A 27434-nucleotide genomic window follows, 5' to 3' on the forward strand; every position below is an offset into this window, starting at 1 on the left:
GCTTGAGGGCATCACCTTCATCTCGATGTTATCACAACCTGACCGGAAAGTATTTTGTCTCACCAGTGTAGGATAACGAGCAGCATGCATATGGTTCTCTATGGACCAAGCGTGTCACGATATTCCTTTGGTAGCCACATTAGGTGCCCAAAGTAGGCATTCAATTGTGGCCATCATGTTTTCCTTTGCGTTTTTTTCTTCTTTTCGGTGCCCCCGCCCCACAAAAGAAAAAAAAGACGTTCTGGAGCAGCAAATCATCGCATGGTGAAAGTTCGATTTTGTTACTTCTTCTCTTGCGGGAAGGAATGGGCCCATGGCATTCTTCAGTTGCCGGATACTCTTACTATATTATTGCGATAGCAATTATATGGACACTCAAAGCGCATTCCTGTCGTCACCGTCGCTATCAAGTTCCGCATAAGTCCAAGGGCGATATAAGATCGTCACCGCGCGCCGCATGCCTTATGTGTGAGTGAAAGCGTAAGAAGGGGAGGTGGGGAGCCGACGATGGTGTCAGTCTTGTGTGCGCAACAAGGAAAAGCAGGGGCGAAGCACGCCGCCTTCATTCGCACGCGATGCACCAGAGCGATTGGTGGGAGGAGGGAGGGAGGGGGGATTCTGTGATCTGTGAATCTGTGATTGAGCAAAATGTTTATTTGCCTTGTTTGACGCACTATACAGGGTGTTTCAGCGAACTTTACCCAGAGTTTAAAAATATACCAATGCAATTTAAGACTACGCGACCAAATGCATGTTGCTCCCTTTTGTATGGAGTATGGCATGCTATTTTTGTATATTAATTAATAATTAGTCAAGGTTCATTAACCAATTCTGAAGCAAAAAGCTAGGAAAAAATTATAATGAGAAAGTTGCAGAGCAGCTTGCAAAACGTTCGAACAAACAGTTTCTGTCTTTCTATCTATTAGGTATTAGTATTTTTCAGCTTGGTGCAGATGGCCGCGAAATAAAGAAAAACACAATGTGACATGTTTGCTTGCGCGTCGTGATTATACTGCTCTCAAGCGTTCTGCGCACAAGCAGCCATAGGTGCTCTGCCGCTTAAAAAGCGACAGGGCAGCGAAAAAGCGTTGGCTGTTCGATTTAAGCTAGCAACCGTTATCGCTTGCGCTGCATAAAGCGACTGACGGACGTGGTGGTGGTGGTCGTAGTACCAGACAGCGAGAAACAGACTATCCTGCGTCGGCTCTTAGAGCACGAGCAATCTCGTGATGTCTTTTTCCAATGATGAATAAGCAGACATGACCCCTGTCCTAGCAGCTGCATGCGGACAGAGACAGTAGGCTGCAAAAATATTTGGAATCTGGCACCCGGGTACGCGACCTAGCCAGGTGACAATATTCAACACCTGCGAATTGCTGAAGCAAACCAGCGACTTCACAATAAAGAGGCAGAGAGCTTCAGTCATAAATAATGAAGTTCGCTCCAACGTTTCGTGTTTCATGGCGGCTAATGGACGCGCTAGCACGCGCAGCGTGGCACACAGCTCGGTGTGTCCAACTCAACTACATGCAGGATTTTGAAAACAGCTGGACTGCACCCCTATCATCTGCAGTTGCATCAATGCCTGGAGTCAAGGGATCTCCAAAAGAGACTCAGCTTTGCGAATTGGATTTTGATTCAGGAGGAGCAGGATTCTGACTTTCTCACCAAGGTACTCTGGACTGAAGAGGTAAACGTTTCCCGAAATTGCCAAGTAGATATCCATAACGCGCACTATTAAAGTGGGCAAATCCCCACTGGCTAGGAAGATCCCGCCACCAATATCAGTGGTCTTTTAACGTATGGTGCGGAATATATGAAAGCACAGTCGTTGGCACAGAATTTTTGACAACACTCTGACCGGCAATAGGTACGTAAGTGAGTTCCTCAAAGGGCTGCTTGAAGACTTCTGGCGCAACATGTCATTAGGCCTGCTTGACGAAAATGTGGTATCAGCGCGACGGGGCCCCAGCCCGCACCTGCAGTCAAGCACAAGCATGGCTTGATTTTACTTTTCCAGGGCAATGGATAGGGAGAAATGGGCGTGTCCTGTGGCCGGCAAGGTCACCCGACCTCAACCCTTTTGACTTTTTCTTGTGAGGCTATATTAAGGATCACGTATACACGAAGTTAACGACGAATCCAGAAGCCTTGCAGGAGAAGATAACTGAAGTGTGCCACAGCATTTCACCGACGGTGCTCAAGGCAGCGATAGCAAGCCTTCTCAGAAGATCCCAGCGTTGTATCGCTTCAGAAGGTGACCTCTTCGAGCACTTGTGGGGAAACCGCATGAAAAATAAAGGTAAATTCAGTGAAATACAGCGTTTGGCCATTTCAGATACTCTTATTTTACCTTTTTCAGCCTTTTAGAAACTGAGTTTTCTTTTTTTTATTTAGGGATGTTCAATTTCCTTACAGCTATAACGAAATGATGGACTTGTTTCCGGAAGCACAAGCAATAACCGCTGCGTTTGCTTATCACTATAACGAACTGTTGCGAGCGGAGCACATCGCTGGCTTAAATGGCACAGCCAATGCCTACGTCGCTGCCCTGTCGCCTTCAAAGCGGCAGCGCGCCTGTGGCTGTTGGTGTGCGGAACGTTTGGGAGCAGTACAATCACGACGTGCAAGCGGGCATGTCACGTGGTGCTTTGTATTTTGCGGACAACATCAGTAAGCTGAAATACAGTAATACTTAACGGATAGAAGGACAGAAGCTGTTTATTCGGACGTTTTGCAAACCACTCTGCAACTTTCTAATTGGTAATTTTTTCCTAGCTTCGTTACTTTAGAAGTTGGTTAATTAATCTTGACTAAAATATAATTAAGCAATAATACAAAAAATAGCGTGACACACTACATACAAAAGCAAGCAACATGCATTTGGTCACGTCGTGTTAGAGTGTATCGGCATATTTTTAAACTCTGACTGAAGTTAGCTGAGACACCTTGTATATACAGTGACTTTTGCGTAGATACGTAGATTTATTGGCGACTTATACGTGTATTTAAATATGTTGTTGCGAGATTTTGTGGATACATGCAGCGAACTTTGTTTTCAGTGACCCTTTCTTGCCCATTATCAAGCTTTAATTCTCATGTGCATTCGATTGTATCTTTGCATTTCTAATGTATATTTTGAAGAACTGCTTTCTATATTTGATCTCGGTTGCGACAATAATTGCGGTGCAATTACAATACACGACCGGTGACAGCTGTTCCTGTGCAATACATTGAAATGAAGGACAGCATCATTGAGATTTTTCCCTGGCCGTTGCATATGAACAAAAATGTAAACACGGTTCTTGAATGACAAAGTTTCATTAAAATATATGTCCTCAACTCGTTCATTTCACGGCCTTTACATTTATATCAGCGGCATGCATTCCTTTGCTGATTTCGAACTGATATAGTTCAATGTTCGTGTGATATTTTCTTTACTTATTGAATAGGTAAAGAAAAGGGAAGCATTGATGCGAGTTAATGGCACAATTTTCGGCACAGACGAATATATTCATTAATGAAGAAATACATATTTTACTTGTATTGACAGTGCATAGCGTCCAAAAATTCATTTGCAGCATCTTTGGCAATGCAGTTACTATTCATGTATTTGATCCCTCGACAAATTCTGTAAGGAGCAGGCCAAGCTGCATGAGACTCACCGTGAAAGGGTCGAAGAGGCCTGTGATGCAGGCGTTGGACGGCTCAGTGGCGTGCACACGGCCTCCGGTCAGCCGCCACAGCAGGAAGCTGTCCACGGTGCCCATGACGACGTGGCCTTTGCGAGCGCCCTCTCGCAGCTGCGCGCGCGGGCAGGGCGACACTCGTCGAGACATTCCTGCTTGAAGTGTAGTCTGTAGCGTGTTTTTGTCTCGTGCGCTTGAAGCGCGACTCAACCCGCATGAGGCGAAAAGCACTGACATGTTCAAATGCTAACTCTGCGTGCCACTACACCACACTAGAGGCACCGGATCGCTTCATGGGTGGAAGGTGCGTCGGCCGCAAGAAGATTAAAAATAAGTTTATATATAACAACTTCAAGTCTAGGGGAGCAGTGGCATCGTCAGCTTAATTTCTTACGTTTTTCAAGCTTATGGCAAGCGCTGGGCACTTGATGGGGTCTTGGTACGGGTCGGTGGGTATCGAAACAACTGAAGCGGCATGCGTTCGACTTCTAACTAAACGGACATTTCTTCCATGGCAAGGCATACTTTCTCGTCTGTACTTTTCAGAGTGCGTTCGAATAAGGGATAAAGTCAAATTGAATGAGATCGAATTATTGAGAGCCGATTGAATTTTACTTTTCCATTAAACTAAGCTGAAAATTGCGCTTTTAAAAGGAAACTTTAGCTCGGCTGCTCCTATCTAATACATGTAAAGGAGAATTCGTTTTTCTCAGCAACCACTTCACCAAATTTGGCGAGGTTTGTTGCATTTAAAAAAAAACTTAAGATCTAGTGACTCTTGCTTTTGATTTTTTTTATTTAGGTCATCAATTCTTTATAAAAATAGGCAAAAATTAAAACATTTCCGAAAACGAAACTACGAAGTTTTACAACTCTGTAACTCAGCAATGAAAAATACCACAATTCTATAAATTGCACGGAATAGGACATCTAAAGCGGACAAAATTAATATTTTACATATGGATCAGAAGAAATTTTGTAATATGGAAATACAGCTTTTGCAGAACCTTTCTACACAACATAACAAATACACGTAGGATATAAAATGACATCAAATTTGTCCGCTTTCAATGATCTAATGGATGCTCTTTACAGAACCTAGATATCAGCTCTTGATGCAGAGCTGTTAATTTGTAAACTTCGTGCTTCTATGTTTTTCAACCTTTCGAATTTTTCAAACTCTTTTCAACAAAACTCAGGGCCTAAATCTGAATTCGGCTTCCAACAGTCACTAGAATTTACCTCTCAAATGCAACAAATTTCATTAAAATCGGTTCAGGGGTTATCTCAGAAAAACGTTCTTGCGTTTTACACGTATTTGAATAGGCCGCGTAGGAGTTGGGTCCAAGACAAAGCTTCCTCTTAACGCGCATGCAGCCCGTATGAGGACACAGAGAAATTGCACTTCAGACTACATGACCGCGAAAGTTTCCTGGAATCAAACTCGACAGGAAAATTTCTGGTTAGGTACTTTTTCGGTCATGCGTACATAGATAAAAAGCTCCTCTAAGAAAACTTCTCAGGCTGAGTCAATTTCAATCCCTTCCGACACGTTCACTCTGCGCAAATCTGTGCGTAAAGCAGTATTTCTGCGCGGGGCTGAGAAGAAAACACTGTTTTTGAACTTAAATATGATATATGTCTAGGCTGTCGCAAAGATGGAAAAGAACCGGAAGACAATGTCGCTGTCTCTGGGCGCAAGATATGTGCATCCCATATCGCGCCTTCAAGGCAACTGCCTTTCCACAGCTGTACTGGTGTTCGGTTGTGCGGTGTGCAAGCCGGAAAGATCGTTTTCGTGGCTCGCGGAGCACGCAGGAAAATGCCAACATCCGCCGCGCGCATTTCAGCGCAAAAGAAAAGACACTGACAGTGCCTTACCCCCGGTATGTTCTGGAGGGCCCACAACAGTCGCATCACCACCTGCAATGCAGAGCACAGAGACGATCGAGAAAGTGCAAAACACGACGAAAAATCGGCTGCACGTCCGATTCACGCTCCTCAAACGATGGGCATCAGTTACGTATGTGGCAAAAGCCGACGAGTGGATCAGTGTTGCATTTGCTATAATGCATTTATCGTTTACAGTTACAAAATAAACTCACCGCGAGAATGCGAAGCAAGGGCAAGGACTGGTTCGCACGAAAAGGCGAGTATAAGCAATAGACAAAGGCAGCCGGCGGCTATGCTCTCTCACCAGGCCAGACTCAAAGCGGAGAATGCTAGCGATCAGGTACCGATGCTTGTGGGTCAGGCAGTACAGGAAGCTGGCGCCCATCCGGATGGCCTGCGCAAGAACGACTAGTATGACACACGTATAGGCGCTGTGCTCATAGCACTGCGAACGACAAAATTCGGCATCCCTAAAGAAGGCCCACCAACTGAACCCTTCGGCAGTGACGGTGCTACGCAGTGTTGACGACGGCAAAGCTACTTCCGAAAACGGAAACCCGTGGTAAAACCATCACACGCCTTAGGCAATACAGTGCGCGCTGGGATTAACTTTCAACATAACAATAATACAAGAATGATTCGACCATGCTAACCTCAGCACCATTTTTAGGCACCCCCCATAGCTAGGGATACAGACAAGCAGAAAAATAAAACGCGGGGGCGTTAAATCAGAAAAGTATTTCGTTGGCCACCCAACGATAGGGGAGGTGAGGAAGCGGGAGAGAATGTAAGACACACAGGAAGGTCTCTGTGAATGCATGTATGCGGGGGCAGCGCCAAACATTGGAAGCCGTTACCGCCAGTTGTTACCTAAATACACAAAAAACATTTTTCATTGTCTTGCACACTGTCACGAAGCTATGCGTTTTGTGTTTGTTTCTTTAAAGCAAGCACTCAAAAACAAATATTAAAGACGAGGCCGTTTGTCCAGATACACAGCAAGCAAAAACTTATATCTACAGGACAGCGGAATACAAAGTATAGAAAACAAACTATTCAATAACATTAATTTTCAAGTATCACGATATCGGGTAATGAAAAAAATTGCAGGCTCTCCCGTAATCGACAGTAGATGTAAGCTAGAAATGGAAACAGGCAAAGTAGATTGGTTGGAGACAATGCTAGCCACAATCTTAAGATGGGCGTGATGCATGTTCGCAACGGCACACCCCACCAAACCAAACTCCACCAAGCCATACTGTGCACTGGTCCACATGGACGATGCCCAGCTAGAAGAAAATCGCCGGAAGGAGGCGCCACGCAGCGTGACGCCATCTCTCCAGGCGAAGCAATACCCGCGCGGCGGAACTCACGTACCGCTGGCGTTCAATATAGCACAATATAAGGCAATTGTGTCTCAGCGCCAAAAGATGACAATGAAGGGTATAGTGCTCTGTATGTGCCTACTGAACGCCCGCCCTATTGGAAATGACAAATAAAACTTCAGCCTACTAGAAGTTACAGATTGCGTGATATTATGAAGAAAGATTACGAAGAACTATTAAGCAATATTTTTTGTAACTGGTTTGGGCAGTAACTAGCGTACGTAATGAGGTCCTGTGAAACCGCATTTTATAAGTTTTAAGAGATTGCCCGGATGATCTCGTTTTGTTCTTGCAACTTGACCGGTTATTCCTGTATGAGTGCCCAGGTAGCATAACGGCTCTGGCTTTTGCCTCAAGGTCACTTGAAGGTCGCCGACAACGGGACTAAAAGCATGTCATGGCACAGACGGCGGACACATGTGAGACTTCCACATTTGTTGGTAGCGAGGTTCGACGCTGGTGCAAACCTGATGAAGCGGCGGCAATTGACGGCGCTGTAGCACGTCGGCCTTGGATGTGGATAAGGCAACGGCCGGACGCCCTTTCGGCGTTCCCCAGCCGGAGCTTTGGGCCTGGAGATCGGGCACGGCGATAGAGACACTGGCTGTGCCCGGATTACGCGTCCTTGCGACGTTCGCCAACCGCGCGCTGCTGGAAGGAACTCGACGGTGCGCGTGTCCAGGTGGGAGCCTGCAGCGACCTACGGCCAGGAACTCGACAGGCCACAACTCCCGCACCATAGGCACTATCTTCTCGGTCCCGCCACGTCTTCCACCCTCACCACCTCCCTTCGAACTCTCACGCGCCCTACCCCCTGCTTCTTTTTTCTTCTTACTCAGTTGGGCATCTGGCGCCGATGCGCTGTCGCCACGCTTCTTCCCGTGTCGTCGCCTTCCGTTTATTCCCTCCGCGCATATAATGACATGCACCATCGAGCGAACAGGTTGCGGTGTTCGAGCTGTAGAGTACTAACGATTATACTATCGTTAAGACCTCACATTGCGTTGCGGAGGGTTTGTCTACGTAATACGAATACTTTGCCACCGTTGCCTGAAAGTTAGAGAGCCGTCTCCAATGTTTCAGCTGCTTAGCGACAGCAAGTGCTCCCCCATAATGCTACCGTGCGCGACTTTTCCCCGGCGACAACGAAGCGCTGATCAGAGACGCTGAAGACGCACTGATTCATCGCTCCTTCTCTGTGCACGTGCCTCTCCTCGCTGTTCACCTCTCGACAAGCATCACACATCACCTTTGTGCCCACGACAACAAAAGCCAACAGCTGCAGGCGACTAGACCGTTTCTAAGTTGTCATCTGCTTGAGCCTCGCTTAGTGGAACAAGCTTCGCGTCATTTCTATTTAAACATTTCGTTGGATCTGCACATATATTTTGAAGACTAAGTCTCTTAGCCGACTTCAGAAGGATTTGTCGTATCTGAGATGTTGGTATCTTGTAACCGCTTCCAAAATGAAATGGTTGCTCAGGTGACTTCTACCTGTCGCATGAACATTACAATAGTATTAAATGATACCTCGTCATGCCGAGAACATGTAGCAATAGTCGGCTTTTAAGGGTATAATAAATATCGACTGAAGGTAGCTGTAAACGCGGTGGGACGCGAGGCTCTCAGTCGCTGTCACCCTCTGCAGTAACGCCGCCAAGTGCCATCTAACTTAACTGCCGCGCCGTCTCCCATATAGCGTGGAATGTCCGAGTTCGATAGAAAGACGAAGTATAGAAGACTGCAAAACAGTGAATTAAAGTTTCATTTGTCCAACATGCCTTATCGACAAATGGTGCAACAGAAGGTCCCCGCATTGATGTATGTGGACGACATAGTTCTATTAGCCGACAATGCAAAAGATTTACAGGCACTTGCATATACATGTGGCAACGCAGTGACAAATTTAGGCCTTAAGTTTGGCATAGAGAAATCTGGAATTGCGAGCTTTCGCGAAGAGACCACTATTTACGTGATGCCGAATCAACAGCAAGCGATACCCGTATGCAAGCAATATAAGTACCTCAGCGTATACATAAACGAAAGAAAGACGTTCTCAAGCACCCACCAAGATAACCTGAAAATAAAGTGGAAGCGGAATACACCAATAACAAGACAGAGAAATTTGAGGCGACAATAAATATGAGGCATTTCGTGCAATCTAGAAAGGAGTAATGGTGCCGGCGCTAACGTTTGCCAATGCTATCTATGCTTAAAATCGCATATCATGTCAAGGTTGGAAGTGAACCAAAGATTGGTAAGCCGGGTGGCGTTGGGAGCCCACGGTAAAACCACAATGGAGGAAGAGGTCAACAATGTTGGCAATCAAGTAGAGGGTAACTGAAAGTGTAAATAGACAAGCAGGATTTATCAGAAAGAAAGCGAGAGAATCAGAGACAGCAAAGTGGATGCAAAGAATGGAAACAAAAATGACCGTGGAGATTTGCAAAAATAGGAAGAAAGAAATTAGAAGGAAAATCTATACGATAACTCAAAAGGCAGTGACTTGCAATTTGAGGCTTTAGCTAGTTGCTTAAGGACAAAAACACACAGGAGCAAATATTTGCAACAATATGAGACATGTGTATGCTTCAATGAAAGTCGAGAGACCACTCCGCACATCCTAATGGAATGCCAATGGATTCACCCAGTGAGACCCGTAGGTAAGATACACCTTCCAGAAGCACCTGAATTTAAAGTGGACGGAAGCATCAACCGGTCAGGAGTCGAGAGAAGCAAGAGACATTTAGAGTATCAGTGGGGAAAAAGCTGGGAAGAGATTGACACGACCCAATCCGTTACAGACATAGATAACGGTACAAGGTAGATAGAGAGGTTTTGGCAAAAAAGAAAGATTAAGGAGATGTATGCGAAAATGCTGGAACAAAAAACATGTACAGCATACCTGATTAAATCAAGCAGGCTCGGCTTATCATGTGCACGGCCCCGTTCCAAAGCAGATGCCAATAATATAATTCATCATCATCATCATCATCGATACCACAGAAAATGTGCGCATACCCATATACCGCAACAACATATCAGAGTAAATATGCGCCACAGGATGGGAAATGTAGGCGCTGCAAAAAAAAAAGGATGGGAAATGACTCGGCACATCGTAATGGAATGCCTAGGTATTCACCCAGTGAGAGCCGTAGGGAGCGTCCATCTTCCAGAAGCGTTGCAATTCAATTGAAGGATAAACTCGTCAGTAGTCGAGATAAGAAGAGACGATTGTAGAAGAGTACTGTACAAGAGTATTGTTGGAAAAAAACCAGGGAAGAGATTGATAGAGTCGGAGTGATTGCAAGTGTAGGTAACGGTATAGTATAGTAATAGAGATATTAAATACAAAAGATAAGACCGATACCAGATAGGCAAAAGTCCAGACAGCGATAGATGTAGCAAAACCTAATTAAATCAAGCAGGCTAGGGCACTATTTGTCCCCACCACGTTTCGACGGAGACTCCAATAATGACCATCATAGTGTGCCTCGCTGTGCATGCGCCGGCGGCAGTGTGGTCATACCGACTGGTAGTGCACGGAAGTCACGTGACAGCATGAAATTCTTGCCTCCTCACTTTTACTATGCGTGTAGCTGCGAGATGTTGCGCGCTTTTTGTGTTGACAAAACAGCGCGGTGTTTATGTCCAGTCACCCTTCGTTTATAACACGAATCATCCCTTACGACAATGACCACATCGTTCCCACTGTGGTCCCAATCCTGTTGGTGCGTTCTGTTCTCTAACGACGCTGCTGCATTCAAAAGACATGGAGAATGACGTACTGGGTGTCGCCTCCGCGTCCTTATATCCAAAGTTCGCCTTGCCGTACAGAACCGGATATGGCACACCATCTCCAAACAGCTTTTCCGTCGGGACGTCTCGGTTTAGACTCGTTATTGTAAAAACAATCGCAAGCCATGACAACCAAAACAAGGGCGAGCGGGAACTGGCGCAAGCAGGAGATAGCGCTAAACACGCCTTCCGGCTGACACCAGACGCGATGGAGAATCGAGCCGTCGAGCGAGTCCAGCTCGCTGAAGGCGCCGCTTTCGTTGGTCTCCTCCGTTCGCGTCACGCCTGACGGCGTGGCACGACAGAGGTGCCCGACGGCAGCTTCTGCGGCGCGCCGCGCACATTTATAGCGCGATAGCATGAAGGACCCCCTGTCGCAGAAAATCCAGCGTCGGCTTCACCGACCCGCGCTCAGCGTCGGAGGTCGTTTCGGCAGAAAGAATTTAGAACCACGCATACCCAACCATGCAAGCCCTCCATGTGGCGCAAACAAGTTAATGAACTAATTGAATTTCAAAATACGTAAATAATGGGAGCGCGCTTAAGCTTCGCCTTCAAGAGTGGAACGCGATAGCGTTATCGCACCCCGTTCGCCCCACCCACTCATTCGCTCGGCATGCTCTTCACGAGACGAAGGGGAGAAGTGGCCGAGTGGTGCGCCACCTGTCGGGGCAGCGCCGTACATTGCGAGGAGGGGGTCTTCTGTGTTTGCCGCAAGATGGCTCTGCGTGTGCGCCAAGAGCAGAAGAAATGTAGTGGAAATGTACTTCGCTACTCGTTTAACTGCAACTTCTGTAATTTACATGCTCATAAGTAGCGATGTACACCGAAGTATAACTTTCCACGGCACGTTTCTAAGGCAACACCGCATTCACTAGAGGCGCTTTTGTCCCGCTTTGAACCATCGAACTCATGGCTGAATGGTAGCGTCTCCGTCTCACACTCCGGAGATCCTGGTTCGATTCCCACCCAGCCCATCTTGCAAGTTGTTTTTATTTATGCATTGCCTTCCGGGATTTTTCGCTCACGGCAGACGCCAACGACACCGGCTTTTCTGCGACACGAGTTCCTTAACGCTGTCGCGTTAAAATCGTACAGTAAGACTTGCGCATAGGCTTACAGACATGATAGCGTCGATTGTACTTTGCCAGTACAAAAAAACAATTCTGTTACGCGAAAACAAACAAACCGTTTTTCAAGCGCTTCTGACATGCATAGACTGGCCACGCGTCCACCGCTTGCCCGCGCCGGCGCGCGAGTATCTCGGGGGCCACGGAGCGCCGCGTCCGGTTCCTTGCAATACCTCCAGACGGCGTTCACCTCCGCCGCATCGCGGCCCACGCAAAAGGCCGCGTATCTACCCGAAGGCCTTCATGCATAGCGTTCGCGGCCAGCGTTCCCCGGTAAACATTACAATTACATACGCTCCAGTTGCCGGGAAGCGTGAGAAGCAGTCAGGGATCTGAATGCTATCGCGTTCGGCTCCTAAAGGCGAAGCTTAAGCGTCCTCCAACTTTTTCTTCCAGTGTGGTCGGGGCTTGATTCGTATAGTGGCTGCCAGGAGCTACAGGACGTCGAGCAGCGTTTGGGAGCCCTAACGGAAGAGAGTAGCCCAATAAAGATGCATGGCAAGCTGTCGAGACTTCCAAAGAATACAACGAACGTCTCCTACATTGCAGGAGGGGCCAAGGAGACTCAGTTGGCATCATCGTAATTGCACGTCCAGTACAACAGCATTAAGGTACCAATTAAGTGAACAATAAACATAAAGACAAAGAATACATACATATAATCACCGTATATGCGTTTGTCATTTGAGCAACTATGTACGTCGACCTTGTCTCTTTCAGCGTCAACAATAGTTGACACTTTCCATTTATTTCTTTTATCTATCATTTACCTGAATAGCCAAGTAACTCCTCGTTAACCACATACAATTAAGGCTGCAGAAGAAATATGCTGAAGCAACTATACTCCATCTCACAAGCTGGTTGCAGCACTGTAGAAGCTACATGAATTCTTAGCAAATAGGAAGGCCGAATGCCCCTCGAGATGTGCTCATCTGCGCCACCTCGTCTGCTCAGCGTCTGCTTGCCATCCTGTTACATGCTCCATGGTTGGTGGAATGACGCAAAAGATGTTTTGGCGCCGCAACTATAAGGTGCGTTTATATACATGCGAAAGGCAGGACTTCGCTTTGCCTGTGCGCTTTCACTGCAGTTACCTTGCAGCCTCCTTATCAAGTAGTACGGGCGAATGCCCTTACGGATGTTCACCTGCGCCATAGCGTCTGTTCGGCACCTACTTGTCGTTTACTCACAACCGTCTCCTCTTGCTACCATCATCACGTGCCATGCTAGAGCAGCGTAGTAAATTAATAATGCAGTGAATGATTAGGCTTTTATAGCTTTCCGCCTCGTCAATGTATCGCCAATGCTATATATTAAACCAATCTTACGGTTCGGTGCCGCGTCTCTAGCCCTAGCAGCGTGAAAGCAAACAACCGATCTCAGTAATTACGATAAAACATACCAAACGTTTTGGCCTCAGCTTGAGATTAGACTTAGCGATGACGGATTTCACCGCTTGTTTCTTGCTGACATGGAGGTTAGCCAGTAAAAAGCGCGAATTCAGATCGAAACAGGTGGTCAGCGCTGTATGGACGCTGTCATGTTGGCATGGTTAGAGTGGCTATTACGGTTATCGGTGGTAACTGCCACAGTAATTCTCGATATACGACGTGCATGCGCAAAGATCTTAACATGTCACGTATCGCTGAACCGTATCATGTAGCGAGCAAAAATAAAACTCTCTAGTGCAGCTAACCATCAGTCAGTTACCTCCGGAACTAGACAACCATTGCACAAGGATGCTGCCTGTGTACGCCTCGTACCTTCGGCAGTGCTGCGACCAGCCTGTGAGATGGTGTAATGGTGAGCCACACAGTCGTTAGCCAACGCCAACAAAACAGACTGGACGACGTCATACCTAGCGACAATGTCATCACTCACCCAGTGAAACCGCTGCATTGCAACAACAACCTGCATAACGCATATCGTCTACAAACAGCAAACACACCTTGACACGCGCAGAGGAGTTCCACTCTCGGCACAGCGACTCAGCGCGGGTGTCCTTCCACGAGATGAACTTGTGCAGAAGTCGACCTGTGCGCCTGCACGCACAACGACGTGGTTACAGTGATGATGCGCTTCCAGAGGTATCAAAAGTCCAGGACAGCACTAAAATGGCGAGGAAAGATACATGGACGGCAGGGGCAAGTGCTGCTTACGAAAATGATTCATACTTTTCACTGCGTATTCCATATGCACTGGTCACTTTGCAAAGGACAGAAGTAAAAAAAATGTCCGGCGGTTACGATTCTCCGTAATGCGAAATTTCAGCGGCTTGTTTTCATTTCGCAATATATTCAGGGAAGTAATTTGAAACCAAGATCACCACGCCAACAGGCAGCGGGCCAGTGCGAGCTGTGGAAGATGACAACGAACGCGCGAGCAGTGGCAGAAGCGCGTTCGCGCAGTTAAGCCGACGTTGACGCCCAACGAAGAAAGGGGTGCCAAGAACTGCGCTTGAATGGACGTCCAAAAAAAGGACGTGCGCACCTTGGTTTAGAGGTGCAAGGTAGGAGTCAACAGCTGAACTTGTGATCACCTAGCTTTCACGTGGCTTGCTTGTAGGTTTTACGAGGCTATGCTAGGTTTTGCTAAGTTGTTGGTAGGCTTGGCTAAGTCGTTTCTAGGTTTTGCAAGGTTATGGTAGGCTTGGGGGGGGGGGGGGGCTAAGTTGTTTCCAGGTTTTGCGACGTTATGCTAGGTTTTGCTAAGTTGTTGTCCCGGCGGCCTTGACGTTGGAAGTTTTCAAGCAGTCACAGGCCGAGATCCCTTCCTCGGCGACATCGAGCGTTCAGGCCAAAAACGTGGCAGTTTGGGCGAGTTGGTATGTCATGACTATTTTAGGCTTGTAGCGCAGCTCAGAACAAGCAAAAAGATGCTCACCCTGTTTGATGCTCAGCGCTCACCCTGTTTTCCGTTCCCTTTCATTACCGCTACCGCCTTCCTTTTTTTTTTTTTGCTCTTTCTGAGCTACGCTACAAGCCTAAAAAAAGCGTTCTGGCGCCGACTCTCACAATTCCTAGACTGAAACTCGGGATCCTCGACTCGGCGTCGCCTTTCTCAGCCGCAGCTTCGGCGCGGTATTCCGGATCAGCTCGGCGTCGCATCCTTGCCAAGCTAGTCCGTACTGCCAAGCGACCAGCTTGGCAGTACGGCACCATTCCTGGTAAGCCGCTTCTTCTTCGGGCGCTAGGATTTTCTTCGGTCTTCCCATGGCAGCAGAACATAGGCACGGAGTATAGATGCCGAGAGGTGTGTCGCCGCGCCGGCTGTTCCGAGCTTGTCCTCGCCTGTGACGTCGCGACTCCGCCCTACGCGCGTAGGGTGCGAGGACGTTAAGTTGCTCGATGCTCTCACAGGTGGTTGCTAAGCAACACGATGCAGCGCACAGCTGGGCTGAGTTTTCTGGTAATGCTAACCGGCAGAACTAAAAGCTTGAACAGCTCCTCTGTTAATAAATTCTACTTCCTTCCTCAATGTATGGACTGTACGATCCCTGTACATGAATCACAATCCACACACAGAGAAACTAGAAAATTTGAAAAGTAGATCCGCATTTACTAAAGTTCTGTTATGCAAAAGCACTTGCTTGATGGTCGACGTTAACGCGCTTCCATCTTCAATCTGCCTAGCTGAAATTGCAGATAAACCGAGCCACTTGCTTGCTGGGAAAACGCTTGCTGGGAAAACTTCGTCGAACACATTCTTCTTGGTCTTCAACATGGCTGGCGAAGTCAACGGCAGACTATTAAGACTATTAAGGCAGAATATTAAGTCACCTTTGGTGTCTCTGTTGGTGGTGGCCATGGCCGTGACATTGGCCAAACTGAGCAGTGACGAAAAATGGCCGACGCCGCAGAGTAAAATCACGATTTTGATAGAACCAGTGTTCTGTACAGAGCTGGTCATCAACTGACAAGGGAGATATTGGAAGCGCTTGAGATAAAAAAGCGTGGTGTTGATTGTATCAGCGAAGCCTCAGTTTCTCTTTCGACAAGGGACTGGCGTATCTTGAGAGCGACACTTAGAAGTTATTCTGTATCTTGGCTTCCTTGTGCGATGCAGATGACTGCCCTGTTTTTTCTTGTTTTTTTTTTGTTCCTTGACAGCACCTATATATTTCTATGTCAAGAAATAAAACACTCAGTTGTTAGTGCGCCTACGTGTTGTCTCGTGTCCCCCTTCTTCGTGTGTTGTTCTATTCGGTGCTGTCTTTGTAATCATGCTCAACCAACTAGCCCACCAACACATGTTCAGATGCACATGCCAACAAATGTTCGGATTAGTTGCTTTCAAAGGAAAATTTCGTATTTGGGTGGGAATGGAGCCGAGGCCTTCGGCGTGCGAGACGAGAACGCTTCCCTAATGCCATGGCTGCTCCACGGTTCTGGATTACTAAGGGTGTGCCTTGTGCATACCTGATTGCACCCGACACATAGTCACAGAGACGTGCTCGTTTCACTGCTCGCTCGTTTGTCGTCCTAGCTCATCATATGAGCTTTCCCATACTGCCCCTAGCACTCGTCATACTGCTCACGTGTTCGTCGTCGTTTTCCACAGCTGGAGCTGACACAGCTTCTCTACCAGCGTTCCCACACTGTCCCTACGCTCGCGCAAAGCCACCTAGGTGGCTTTGGCTTGTGCCACTGCTCGCGCGTTCGTCTTCGTGTGCCACAGGTGGCTCTGACGCAGCTTATCATGCATGAGTTCCCATACTGCCCCTCGCGCTCGTGCCACCGCTCGCTCGTTCGTCGTCTTCTTCCACAGCTGACTCAGATGCAGCTCATCATGCTAACCTTCCCATACTGCCCCTCACGCACGTGCCACTGCTCGCGCGTTTGTCGTCGTGTGCCACAGGTGGCTCTGACGCAGCTTATCATGCATGAGTTCCCATACTGCCCCTCGCGCTCGTGCCACCGCTCGCTCGTTCGTCGTCTTCTTCCACAGCTGACTCAGATGCAGCTCATCATGCTAACCTTCCCATACTGCCCCTCACGCACGTGCCACTGCTCGCGCGTTTGTCGTCGTGTGCCACAGGTGGCTCTGACGCAGCTTATCATGCATGAGTTCCCATACTGCCCCTCGCGCTCGTGCCACCGCTCGCTCGTTCGTCGTCTTCTTCCACAGCTGACTCAGATGCAGCTCATCATGCTAACCTTCCCATACTGCCCCTCACGCACGTGCCACTGCTCGCGCGTTCGTCTTCGTGTGCCACAGGTGGCTCTGACGCAGCTTATCATGCATGAGTTCCCATACTGCCCCTCGCGCTCGTGCCACCGCTCGCTCGTTCGTCGTCTTCTTCCACAGCTGACTCAGATGCAGCTCATCATGCTAACCTTCCCATACTGCCCCTCACGCACGTGCCACTGCTCGCGCGTTCGTCTTCGTGTGCCACAGGTGGCTCTGACGCAGCTTATCATGCATGAGTTCCCATACTGCCCCTCGCGCTCGTGCCACCGCTCGCTCGTTCGTCGTCTTCTTCCACAGCTGACTCAGATGCAGCTCATCATGCTAACCTTCCCATACTGCCCCTCACGCACGTGCCACTGCTCGCGCGTTCGTCTTCGTGTGCCACAGGTGGCTCTGACGCAGCTTATCATGCATGAGTTCCCATACTGCCCCTCGCGCTCGTGCCACCGCTCGCTCGTTCGTCGTCTTCTTCCACAGCTGACTCAGATGCAGCTCATCATGCTAACCTTCCCATACTGCCCCTCACGCACGTGCCACTGCTCGCGCGTTCGTCTTCGTGTGCCACAGGTGGCTCTGACGCAGCTTATCATGCATGAGTTCCCATACTGCCCCTCGCGCTCGTGCCACCGCTCGCTCGTTCGTCGTCTTCTTCCACAGCTGACTCAGATGCAGCTCATCATGCTAACCTTCCCATACTGCCCCTCACGCACGTGCCACTGCTCGCGCGTTTGTCGTCGTGTGCCACAGGTGGCTCTGACGCAGCTTGTCATGCATGAGTTCCCATACTGCCCCTCGCGCTCGTGCCACCGCTCGCTCGTTCGTCGTCTTCTTCCACAGCTGACTCAGATGCAGCTCATCATGCTAACCTTCCCATACTGCCCCTCACGCACGTGCCACTGCTCGCGCGTTCGTCTTCGTGTGCCACAGGTGGCTCTGACGCAGCTTATCATGCATGAGTTCCCATACTGCCCCTCGCGCTCGTGCCACCGCTCGCTCGTTCGTCGTCTTCTTCCACAGCTGACTCAGATGCAGCTCATCATGCTAACCTTCCCATACTGCCCCTCACGGACGTGCCACTGCTCGCGCGTTTGTCGTCGTGTGCCACAGGTGGCTCTGACGCAGCTTATCATGCATGAGTTCCCATACTGCCCCTCGCGCTCGTGCCACCGCTCGCTCGTTCGTCGTCTTCTTCCACAGCTGACTCAGATGCAGCTCATCATGCTAACCTTCCCATACTGCCCCTCACGCACGTGCCACTGCTCGCGCGTTTGTCGTCGTGTGCCACAGGTGGCTCTGACGCAGCTTGTCATGCATGAGTTCCCATACTGCCCCTCGCGCTCGTGCCACCGCTCGCTCGTTCGTCGTCTTCTTCCACAGCTGACTCAGATGCAGCTCATCATGCTAACCTTCCCATACTGCCCCTCACGCACGTGCCACTGCTCGCGCGTTTGTCGTCGTGTGCCACAGGTGGCTCTGACGCAGCTTGTCATGCATGAGTTCCCATACTGCCCCTCGCGCTCGTGCCACCGCTCGCTCGTTCGTCGTCTTCTTCCACAGCTGACTCAGATGCAGCTCATCATGCTAACCTTCCCATACTGCCCCTCACGCACGTGCCACTGCTCGCGCGTTCGTCTTCGTGTGCCACAGGTGGCTCTGACGCAGCTTATCATGCATGAGTTCCCATACTGCCCCTCGCGCTCGTGCCACCGCTCGCTCGTTCGTCGTCTTCTTCCACAGCTGACTCAGATGCAGCTCATCATGCTAACCTTCCCATACTGCCCCTCACGCACGTGCCACTGCTCGCGCGTTTGTCGTCGTGTGCCACAGGTGGCTCTGACGCAGCTTGTCATGCATGAGTTCCCATACTGCCCCTCGCGCTCGTGCCACCGCTCGCTCGTTCGTCGTCTTCTTCCACAGCTGACTCAGATGCAGCTCATCATGCTAACCTTCCCATACTGCCCCTCACGCACGTGCCACTGCTCGCGCGTTCGTCTTCGTGTGCCACAGGTGGCTCTGACGCAGCTTATCATGCATGAGTTCCCATACTGCCCCTCGCGCTCGTGCCACCGCTCGCTCGTTCGTCGTCTTCTTCCACAGCTGACTCAGATGCAGCTCATCATGCTAACCTTCCCATACTGCCCCTCACGCACGTGCCACTGCTCGCGCGTTCGTCTTCGTGTGCCACAGGTGGCTCTGACGCAGCTTATCATGCATGAGTTCCCATACTGCCCCTCGCGCTCGTGCCACCGCTCGCTCGTTCGTCGTCTTCTTCCACAGCTGACTCAGATGCAGCTCATCATGCTAACCTTCCCATACTGCCCCTCACGGACGTGCCACTGCTCGCGCGTTTGTCGTCGTGTGCCACAGGTGGCTCTGACGCAGCTTGTCATGCATGAGTTCCCATACTGCCCCTCGCGCTCGTGCCACCGCTCGCTCGTTCGTCGTCTTCTTCCACAGCTGACTCAGATGCAGCTCATCATGCTAACCTTCCCATACTGCCCCTCACGGACGTGCCACTGCTCGCGCGTTTGTCGTCGTGTGCCACAGGTGGCTCTGACGCAGCTTGTCATGCATGAGTTCCCATACTGCCCCTCGCGCTCGTGCCACCGCTCGCTCGTTCGTCGTCTTCTTCCACAGCTGACTCAGATGCAGCTCATCATGCTAACCTTCCCATACTGCCCCTCACGCACGTGCCACTGCTCGCGCGTTCGTCTTCGTGTGCCACAGGTGGCTCTGACGCAGCTTATCATGCATGAGTTCCCATACTGCCCCTCGCGCTCGTGCCACCGCTCGCTCGTTCGTCGTCTTCTTCCACAGCTGACTCAGATGCAGCTCATCATGCTAACCTTCCCATACTGCCCCTCACGCACGTGCCACTGCTCGCGCGTTCGTCTTCGTGTGCCACAGGTGGCTCTGACGCAGCTTATCATGCATGAGTTCCCATACTGCCCCTCGCGCTCGTGCCACCGCTCGCTCGTTCGTCGTCTTCTTCCACAGCTGACTCAGATGCAGCTCATCATGCTAACCTTCCCATACTGCCCCTCACGGACGTGCCACTGCTCGCGCGTTTGTCGTCGTGTGCCACAGGTGGCTCTGACGCAGCTTGTCATGCATGAGTTGCCATGCTGCCCCTAGCGCTCGTGCCACTGCTCGCTCGTTCGTCATCTCCTTCCACAACTCTGACCCAGTTCATCACGCCTGCCTTCCCATACTGGCCCTAGTGCTCGCGCCACCGCTCGCTCCACAGCTGACTCAGATGCAGCTCATCATGCCAACCTTCCCATACTGCCCCTCGCGCTCGTGCCACTGCTGGCGCGTTCATAGTCTTCTTCCACAGCTGACTCCGACGCAGCTTATCATGCCAGCGTTCCCATACTGCCTCTCGTGCTCGTGCCACTGCGGGCGCATTCATCGTCTTCTTCCACAGCTGCCTCTGACGCAGCTCATCATGCCAGCATTCCTATACCGCCCCTCCCTCTGCTAAGGTGCTGATGGCGCTGGCGCACTACGAGTAGGTGCATAGATTTCGGTGAGTTCTGTCGTGCTTTGAGATAGACAGTTCCCACGATTTTGCAAAAGTGTACCTTAATTGTGACAAAAAGTGTGCGAAGTGTACAATCAGGCTTTTGCCTTTGAGTTTTACGAAGGTGTGACACTTGCTTAATTTTTTTATGCAATGGAAATCGCCACCCTATCCACTTCTCAGATCACAGCCAACTTCTCTTCGAGAATCACACTTTTGTGTTGCATTCGGGGTTGCCAGGGCTGGGCCGTACAGTCACAGGACCGTCGAAATAGCAGAAACAAACGACTACGGGTTTTTACTGCTACTAGAGACATTTAACGCCAGCTGCGCCCGAGCTCACGGATGGATTGATATCTGCTGGAAGGGACATCTCAGTGAAGTGCATCATACGGAGTGATAATTTTTAAGTCTTACGGAATGCTTAAAGATGACCTGAGACCGATAGCATAATTTTTGTCGTTGACCTAGGTTATTCTAGATGCAGACACTACTAGCATGAGAAATCGAAACCGATATTCAACTAATTAACGAAAATTCACTAATTAGCTTCTTAATTACTTTATGGCATGTGCTGCAATTTATAAACTGTAACCGGTGACCTTGCAGGACGTATTGACTTGAAATGAATTTTTCAGGATGGCACTAGTTTTTAGATATTATTTCCCAAGGTGTGGCACGAAATACACAGGCACTCCAGTAATTTTTTTTTATTTACCAAAGAACCCACAGCACCTTAAGTAGGCAGCGCGGTCGAGAAGGATTACATAAAAGAAAAAAAAAGATACATAATACAGGCAGCATAGAACAAAACACCAGATCTTCGTGTCTTAAAGTGACTGCACGAACATATCATTAGAAGTTATTTTCACAATATCAGTTGGTAACCGATTCCAGTCTCGTGTTTTATTGGGTGAAAAGCTTACTGAGCACGTTAGTTCTACATGAAGTTTCACTTTGAGTTCGTGATCAACACTCATGGACACGTAGTCGGGCATATGCAAATAGTTCATGATATCGATACATGTTCTCGAATGGAAAATACCACGGAAAAGTTTTAATCTATGAATTCAACGTTGTTTTTGTAGCATGTCACGCCCAATTTTCTTTTTGGCCTGTTACACTAATTTTTGTGTGTGTAATTTTAAATACAAAGCGCGCAACCTTACTCTGTACTCTTTCTAGTTTGTTTATGTTTGTTCGTGTCCAAGGATCCCAAGCCTTGAGTTATTCTTGAGATGCACAGATCGTTTTGTTTAAAAAAATACGTGCAACAGTGGATATTTACAGCTAGTTTAATGGCACATATCTCCAAACTGGTGTCATTCTGGAAATTTATTCCAATAGTATACGCCTTGCAAACTCACCGGCTACAATTCATAAACTGCAATATGTGCTATTTAGTAATTAATTAATCCCGGTTACTGCGGTCGCATTTCCATGGGGGCGAAATGCGAAAACACCCGTGTACTTAGATTTAGGTGCACGTCAAAGAACCACAGGTGGTCCAAATTTTAGGAGTCCCCCACTACGGCGTGCCTCATAATCAGATCGTGGTTTTCGCATGTAGAACCCCATCATTAATTTAATTAGTCATTAATTAATTGGTGCACGTCATTAATTAGTTTAATATGTGTCTCGTGTTGAATGCGTTGAATATTCGCCTCTGAATAATGCAGCTCCATGATTAGAAATGTGTTATCTGTAACAGGCGATTTTTTTAAATCCCACGAAACTTAAAAATGATCAGCCTCAATATAGGCAGTGAGTGGAGAATTCACGGAACATTTAAGAGTACCCTCGAGAGATCTTCGCTTTGTGGAAAAGTGCCGCCACGCCAGGCTCTACCAAGATTGCATTTTTTCTCAGCCCCGCAAGTGGCACTCTGTCGTAGCAGCTTCTTGTCCTTCCTGGGCCTGTCATTATCACGTTGGTCTCTCATAGTGCAGACAGCACCTTCCAAAAATCTGGCGCTCCTTGCGCCCATGCACAATTCAGAGCAGCGTGAACAACACGAAATGGTTACCGTCTTTGCTTCAGCGAGCAGTTTCAATTTCCCCGCTTTACACTTTGTACTAAGTGTAGTTGACGCTAACCTACATCAAACAACATGGTCGAAAATGCATGCGTTAAGTCAGGAGCTTGAGAAATTATGAATAAATAGGTAGTTCAAAAACAAATTTAATTTCGTTGACACGACAGTTTACTGCGTTTTCTCCCTACGTGCACCTGTGACATGTCGCCCAGTACCAGTTTCCTGGGCCACTTCAAGCTGCTCTTCACAGCTTTTGACCCTGAACATCAGCCAGGATAATTTCTGGTAGACTGAATAAATATATTTATGAGAAAAGTTGACGCTTGGGCGAATGAATGAATTTAAGTTAATCCGATAACACGCAGATGCCCTTGCGTCGTTGGTAGCGCAAATACATCTGGAATGTCGGCCACAGGCTTGCACCTATGGCCGAAAGGCGGCGTCGATGTAACCTCGGTGAACAAAAGACCACCAAGTCTGGCCCTCATTACAGAAGTCAATCGATGCTGCCCGTAATGGAAGGTAGAGAACTGCGAGACTTGACAGTGAGCACTAAGAAAAAGATAGTGACCACTGCGGTGCCCACGCGCCTGACCCGATGACGATGCGGAATTGTAGAATTGCGCAGAATTATTCCGGACACAGTTCACGGTGTGCGCAACCGTTCCTGATCAGTCAAAATGCTTGCTAAGACGCAACAGCACTGCAGATGATCAATGGAGAGCTTTACCTATGCTCGCGTTTCCATTTCAGCCATATGGTATAACACCACAACTATCTGCTCAGTTTTTACTCCGTTTTGCCGAACCGCAACGCAGAGCTTTCCCATGCTGTGATAAGACATGGCTATACTCTCCTTAGTATCAAGGAGTCGCGCTAGAATGATAATACACTGTGAGTGAACCGGCGTAAGCGCAAGGGACAAAGCTCTGGTGTTTCGCAGTGTACTCCGAAGTGAGCACAGGACTGAGTCGTTCAAGGAAATAGCAGTGTAGGCTAGTTGGCTGCTACTAATGCCGCAGTACCTCAACACACTGCTCATAAAATGAGCGTTGAGCTCTTCTTTCTTTTTGACTCGTGCGGTTTGCTTTTTCTTTCCTTTCCTTCTCGAAGCAAACGCGATTCATATTCCTTCGCAGAAAGTGAGGACACGAATGGCCGGTCCGTAGATATCCCCTAGCGAAACTGAGCTTGGAGGCTTTTGCGGGTGTTTGGGGAAACTCACCTGTCCCAGCAGGCGAACGTTGCTCGTTGCGTTGAGATGCCCAGAGCTTGCACCGAACTGGCCGACACTGAGGCATCTGCGCGTGCCCACAGACGCACGTGAGCGTCGACCCAGTCTACGCACCCACACGCGCGGTTGCTCGCAGGACACCGTGAATCGTCCTTGATCTTTTAACTCTTACTTTCAGTCACGCCATGAATTAAGACACACAGACACATGTAAATTGTGACCATGCCGAAAACAAGACACGCACAATTGCATTGTCGGGCCGTAAGTAGGTCTAATCATACTTATTTCTCCTTTTTTTGACATACGTTCTTCATATCATTCAATTAACTCGAACGAATAAAGGGGAACAGAGGGGCTCGATTTTTTAGTAAATAGACAATGAAACCAAGAAAAGCGTAGCGCTTTGGACTAGTTGGCGCATCACGATTTCATACGTCTAGCCCGCGATAAACAAGGAGAAAAAGGAGAGAAACAGAGGCCGGGAACGGGGGAGGAGATGGGGCACATGTAGCACTATGTGTGTGTCCGTCTCTCTCTTTCTTGGTCCTTGTTTATCGTGCGCTACGTATCTCACTTCAAGGAAAGCTTGACGTGAGATACGTAGACACACACACACACACACACACACACACACACACACACACACACACACACACACACACACACACACACACACACACACACACACACACACACACGGAGCAACCATGGCGGATCAGATACGAAGGCAAAAACAATAAGCGTGAGTTTTTATGGAGATAATAAAAAGACAGAAGACGAATGTCGTCGTTTTCTGAGATTTCATCTAATCCACAGTCTTCATTTCAGCTGCACAGCCCAATTCACGGAATTGACCAATACAAAATTGCAGCTTTGCTTCTTTTAGTATGTTCTGCAACTTTACCCGCTAGGTTAAATGTTTGTGATTGATCGCACCTCGAAACATTAGCCGACGTCCGGCTATATTACTTACTATCGTGAGCAATATGAGCGGGAACGCGAACGGGTGACAAAGTTAGAGCGATACGCGGATGGCGCTGTCGAAAGCAGAGGGGAAAGGGGGACGCTCTTTTGCCAACTGTTGGCACTCCCAACGCGCCTGCGTTTGTCGAAAACGGCAGCTTACGGCATTTCACTGGCCGCCGATAGCCGATAAGACGGTTATGTGCGCAGCGACTTACAGCGAGTAATTTCTTTTTTATGCGAAGCATATTGCAGGAGCTCAACCCAGCTCCTCAGGCGCGGCGGTGTCGCCTTCAATACCACGTGACACCGTGACGTCACGACAGGGGAGAAACGGGGCTCCAACTCGCGCCGTCGCTCGCGGCGTCGCCTTCAAGGCTGACCACGTGACACCGTGACGTCACGACAGAGGAGAAACTGGGCTCCAACTCGCGCCGTCGCTCGCGGCGTCACGGTGGTATATAAGCAGCTGCGCTTGCCTCTGCTAGACACAGTGATGCCACGGCTGCTGATTTATCAGTAGATCTACTGATTTTTAAAATTTTCTGCTGATTCAGTGATAAAGCGCTTGAATCTGCTGATTTTCTTGCTTTTCTACTGAAACGAAAGCGGAATCTGCAACTTTTTCAGTACAGAGAATGAATAGATGGATGGATGGATGGACGGATGGATGGATGGATGGATGGTTATAGAGGTTATATTAATGTGATGCTACCTAGCGAGAGAAAAAAAAAACGTGGTTGGCTCCGAGGTTAACATATATTCTTGCGTTTCCAAACTCTCAAACGTGGCGCTAACTCTGTCTTTGAGCAAAGTGGGGAAAAGGCATAGAGTTTCTATGTTCTATGGGAAAAGGTGAGGCGGTGAATTTGTGAAAGTGGGTGCATACCGAACCCAACAACTGTGAAACCACCATTATCATCATCATCACCATCATGACCAACCTATTTTTATGTGCACTGCAGCACGGAGGCCTCTATGGAGGCCTCTCCCAGCGATCTCCAATTACTCCTGTCTGGAAGATACTATACTCTAAAGCTTTCAGGTACTAACTACCATCTGACGCCTTTGAATAGGCCATCGGAGGGCTTCACTGTTTTTAAATTCGTGCTTGACAATGGCTGTCTGGATCCCCGAGTTTTTCAAAAGTATCGCTAAGAATCTCGGGGTCAATTTTTGTACTATTTCCTGGAAGCTACAATACTTCAACAGAGTACTAGTATAAGCGCTGAATTCGTGGGCTCATAAACTGAGTGCAAAAATTGAAATTAAGAAATCTACTGATTTCTACTGATTTTTCGCGAAAAAATCTACTACTATTTTTTAATGTGTCGTGGCAACACTGGCTAGACACTCACGAGGTGAGATGCCTCCTGGAGACAGAGCTGCTCGTTGGAATGAGTGGCGAAGGTTGCGGCGTGCTACAGAGACTGTTTCTAGGTGGCTTTGCTACGGCGCAGCGACTACGCGCCCCGCATCGGACGCGGTGAGCGTCGAGCAACGCAGCGTTCGGCGCGACAACGAAATGTGCGCCTGAGCAAGCGCCGCACGCCTGAGCCGACGACACCGGCTTTTCTGCGACACGAGCTCCTTAACGCTGTCGCGTTAAAATAAAGGCTAGTATGCTTCGCATCCTGGGCTTAACCTTAGCTAAGCCACAGCCATTTTTAGTCATACTTTTTTTTCAGAGCGCAACTCTTAGGCGCCCGTCCCAGCGTTTCGCGTAAGGTGTATTCAGATATGCGCACACAGGACCAGATGTGCATCTTATGAAGCGCGTCGTGTGATGCGTTCCAGGCAGATGAATAGATTTGCCAGCGAAGTAGCTCTCGAATGGTTACGCTTCAAAATAGTGCTGCTATTGGCCACGCTTGGGTGCACTAAGTTATCAGTAACCGCAATATCAAACAAAATTATCAATGTGCGCTGGCGATGCGAAGTTCCGCACTTTGTATAAGGAGACGCATGGTGGGAGTGCCAACAGTCATTAGAACAGCGTCCTCCTTTCCACTTTGTTTCCAACGGCGGTCGCCGCGAATCGCCCACAGCAGAGTTCGAGGCTATCAGACACGCGCTCCTGTATTCCCGCTCACATTGCTCACGATGGTACATATATAAGTACGCATGCACGTGAAGCATAATAACGATCGTACATGCGTGCGCCTAAATAAAATTAAGCCTGCACACGCATGCGTAGGAACCGAGACAAACGGAACACTGGCGTGTTGCAAGCAAACATACGCAGCATACCTTTGAGCGCGGCCCTTAGCGTGTCCTTAGTGATCTGCCACAGGTGCTCGGGGTCAACTTCGAAAACACCAGCAGAGGGGCACTCTGTCTGCAACTGCGAAGAAAAAAAAATAAAGTGTTTCTCGTTTTCACACAATCACCAGAGCTCTCACGAGCTAATTTAATCTGCTAGAGAGAGAGAGAGAGAGAGAAAACTAGCACACCATTATTTTATTTTTCGTCCTTTCTCGACGGAATAATGTGTCGTCTCTCCTGAACCATTTGTCCACTAGCTTACTGAAAAATTACGCATTAAGTAGCGCCTTTAACTCAAGCACTTCGGTTTCAGTCTCAAGAATGAAAAA

At 48.7% G+C, this 27434-nt stretch overlaps 1 protein-coding gene across 2 annotated transcripts in view; it reads right to left on the reverse strand.

The window, feature by feature from the left end:
* The window catches only part of LOC142573119 (glycerol kinase 5), a 227708-nt gene that overhangs the window by 73497 nt on the left and 126777 nt on the right, over positions 1–27434 (reverse strand). For both annotated transcript variants that reach the window (XM_075682640.1, XM_075682641.1), the window contains exons 3-8: positions 27091–27184; positions 23869–23944; positions 13844–13937; positions 5887–5976; positions 5571–5612; positions 3666–3803 (exon numbers count right to left, since the gene is read on the reverse strand). In XM_075682640.1, the coding sequence (XP_075538755.1) occupies positions 3666–3803; positions 5571–5612; positions 5887–5976; positions 13844–13937; positions 23869–23944; positions 27091–27184 (534 nt within the window). The remainder of the gene's footprint in view (positions 1–3665; positions 3804–5570; positions 5613–5886; positions 5977–13843; positions 13938–23868; positions 23945–27090; positions 27185–27434) is intronic.

The sequence above is a fragment of the Dermacentor variabilis genome, chromosome 2 (assembly GCF_050947875.1).
Source record: "Dermacentor variabilis isolate Ectoservices chromosome 2, ASM5094787v1, whole genome shotgun sequence".
In the NCBI taxonomy this organism is placed as follows: domain Eukaryota; kingdom Metazoa; phylum Arthropoda; class Arachnida; order Ixodida; family Ixodidae; genus Dermacentor; species Dermacentor variabilis.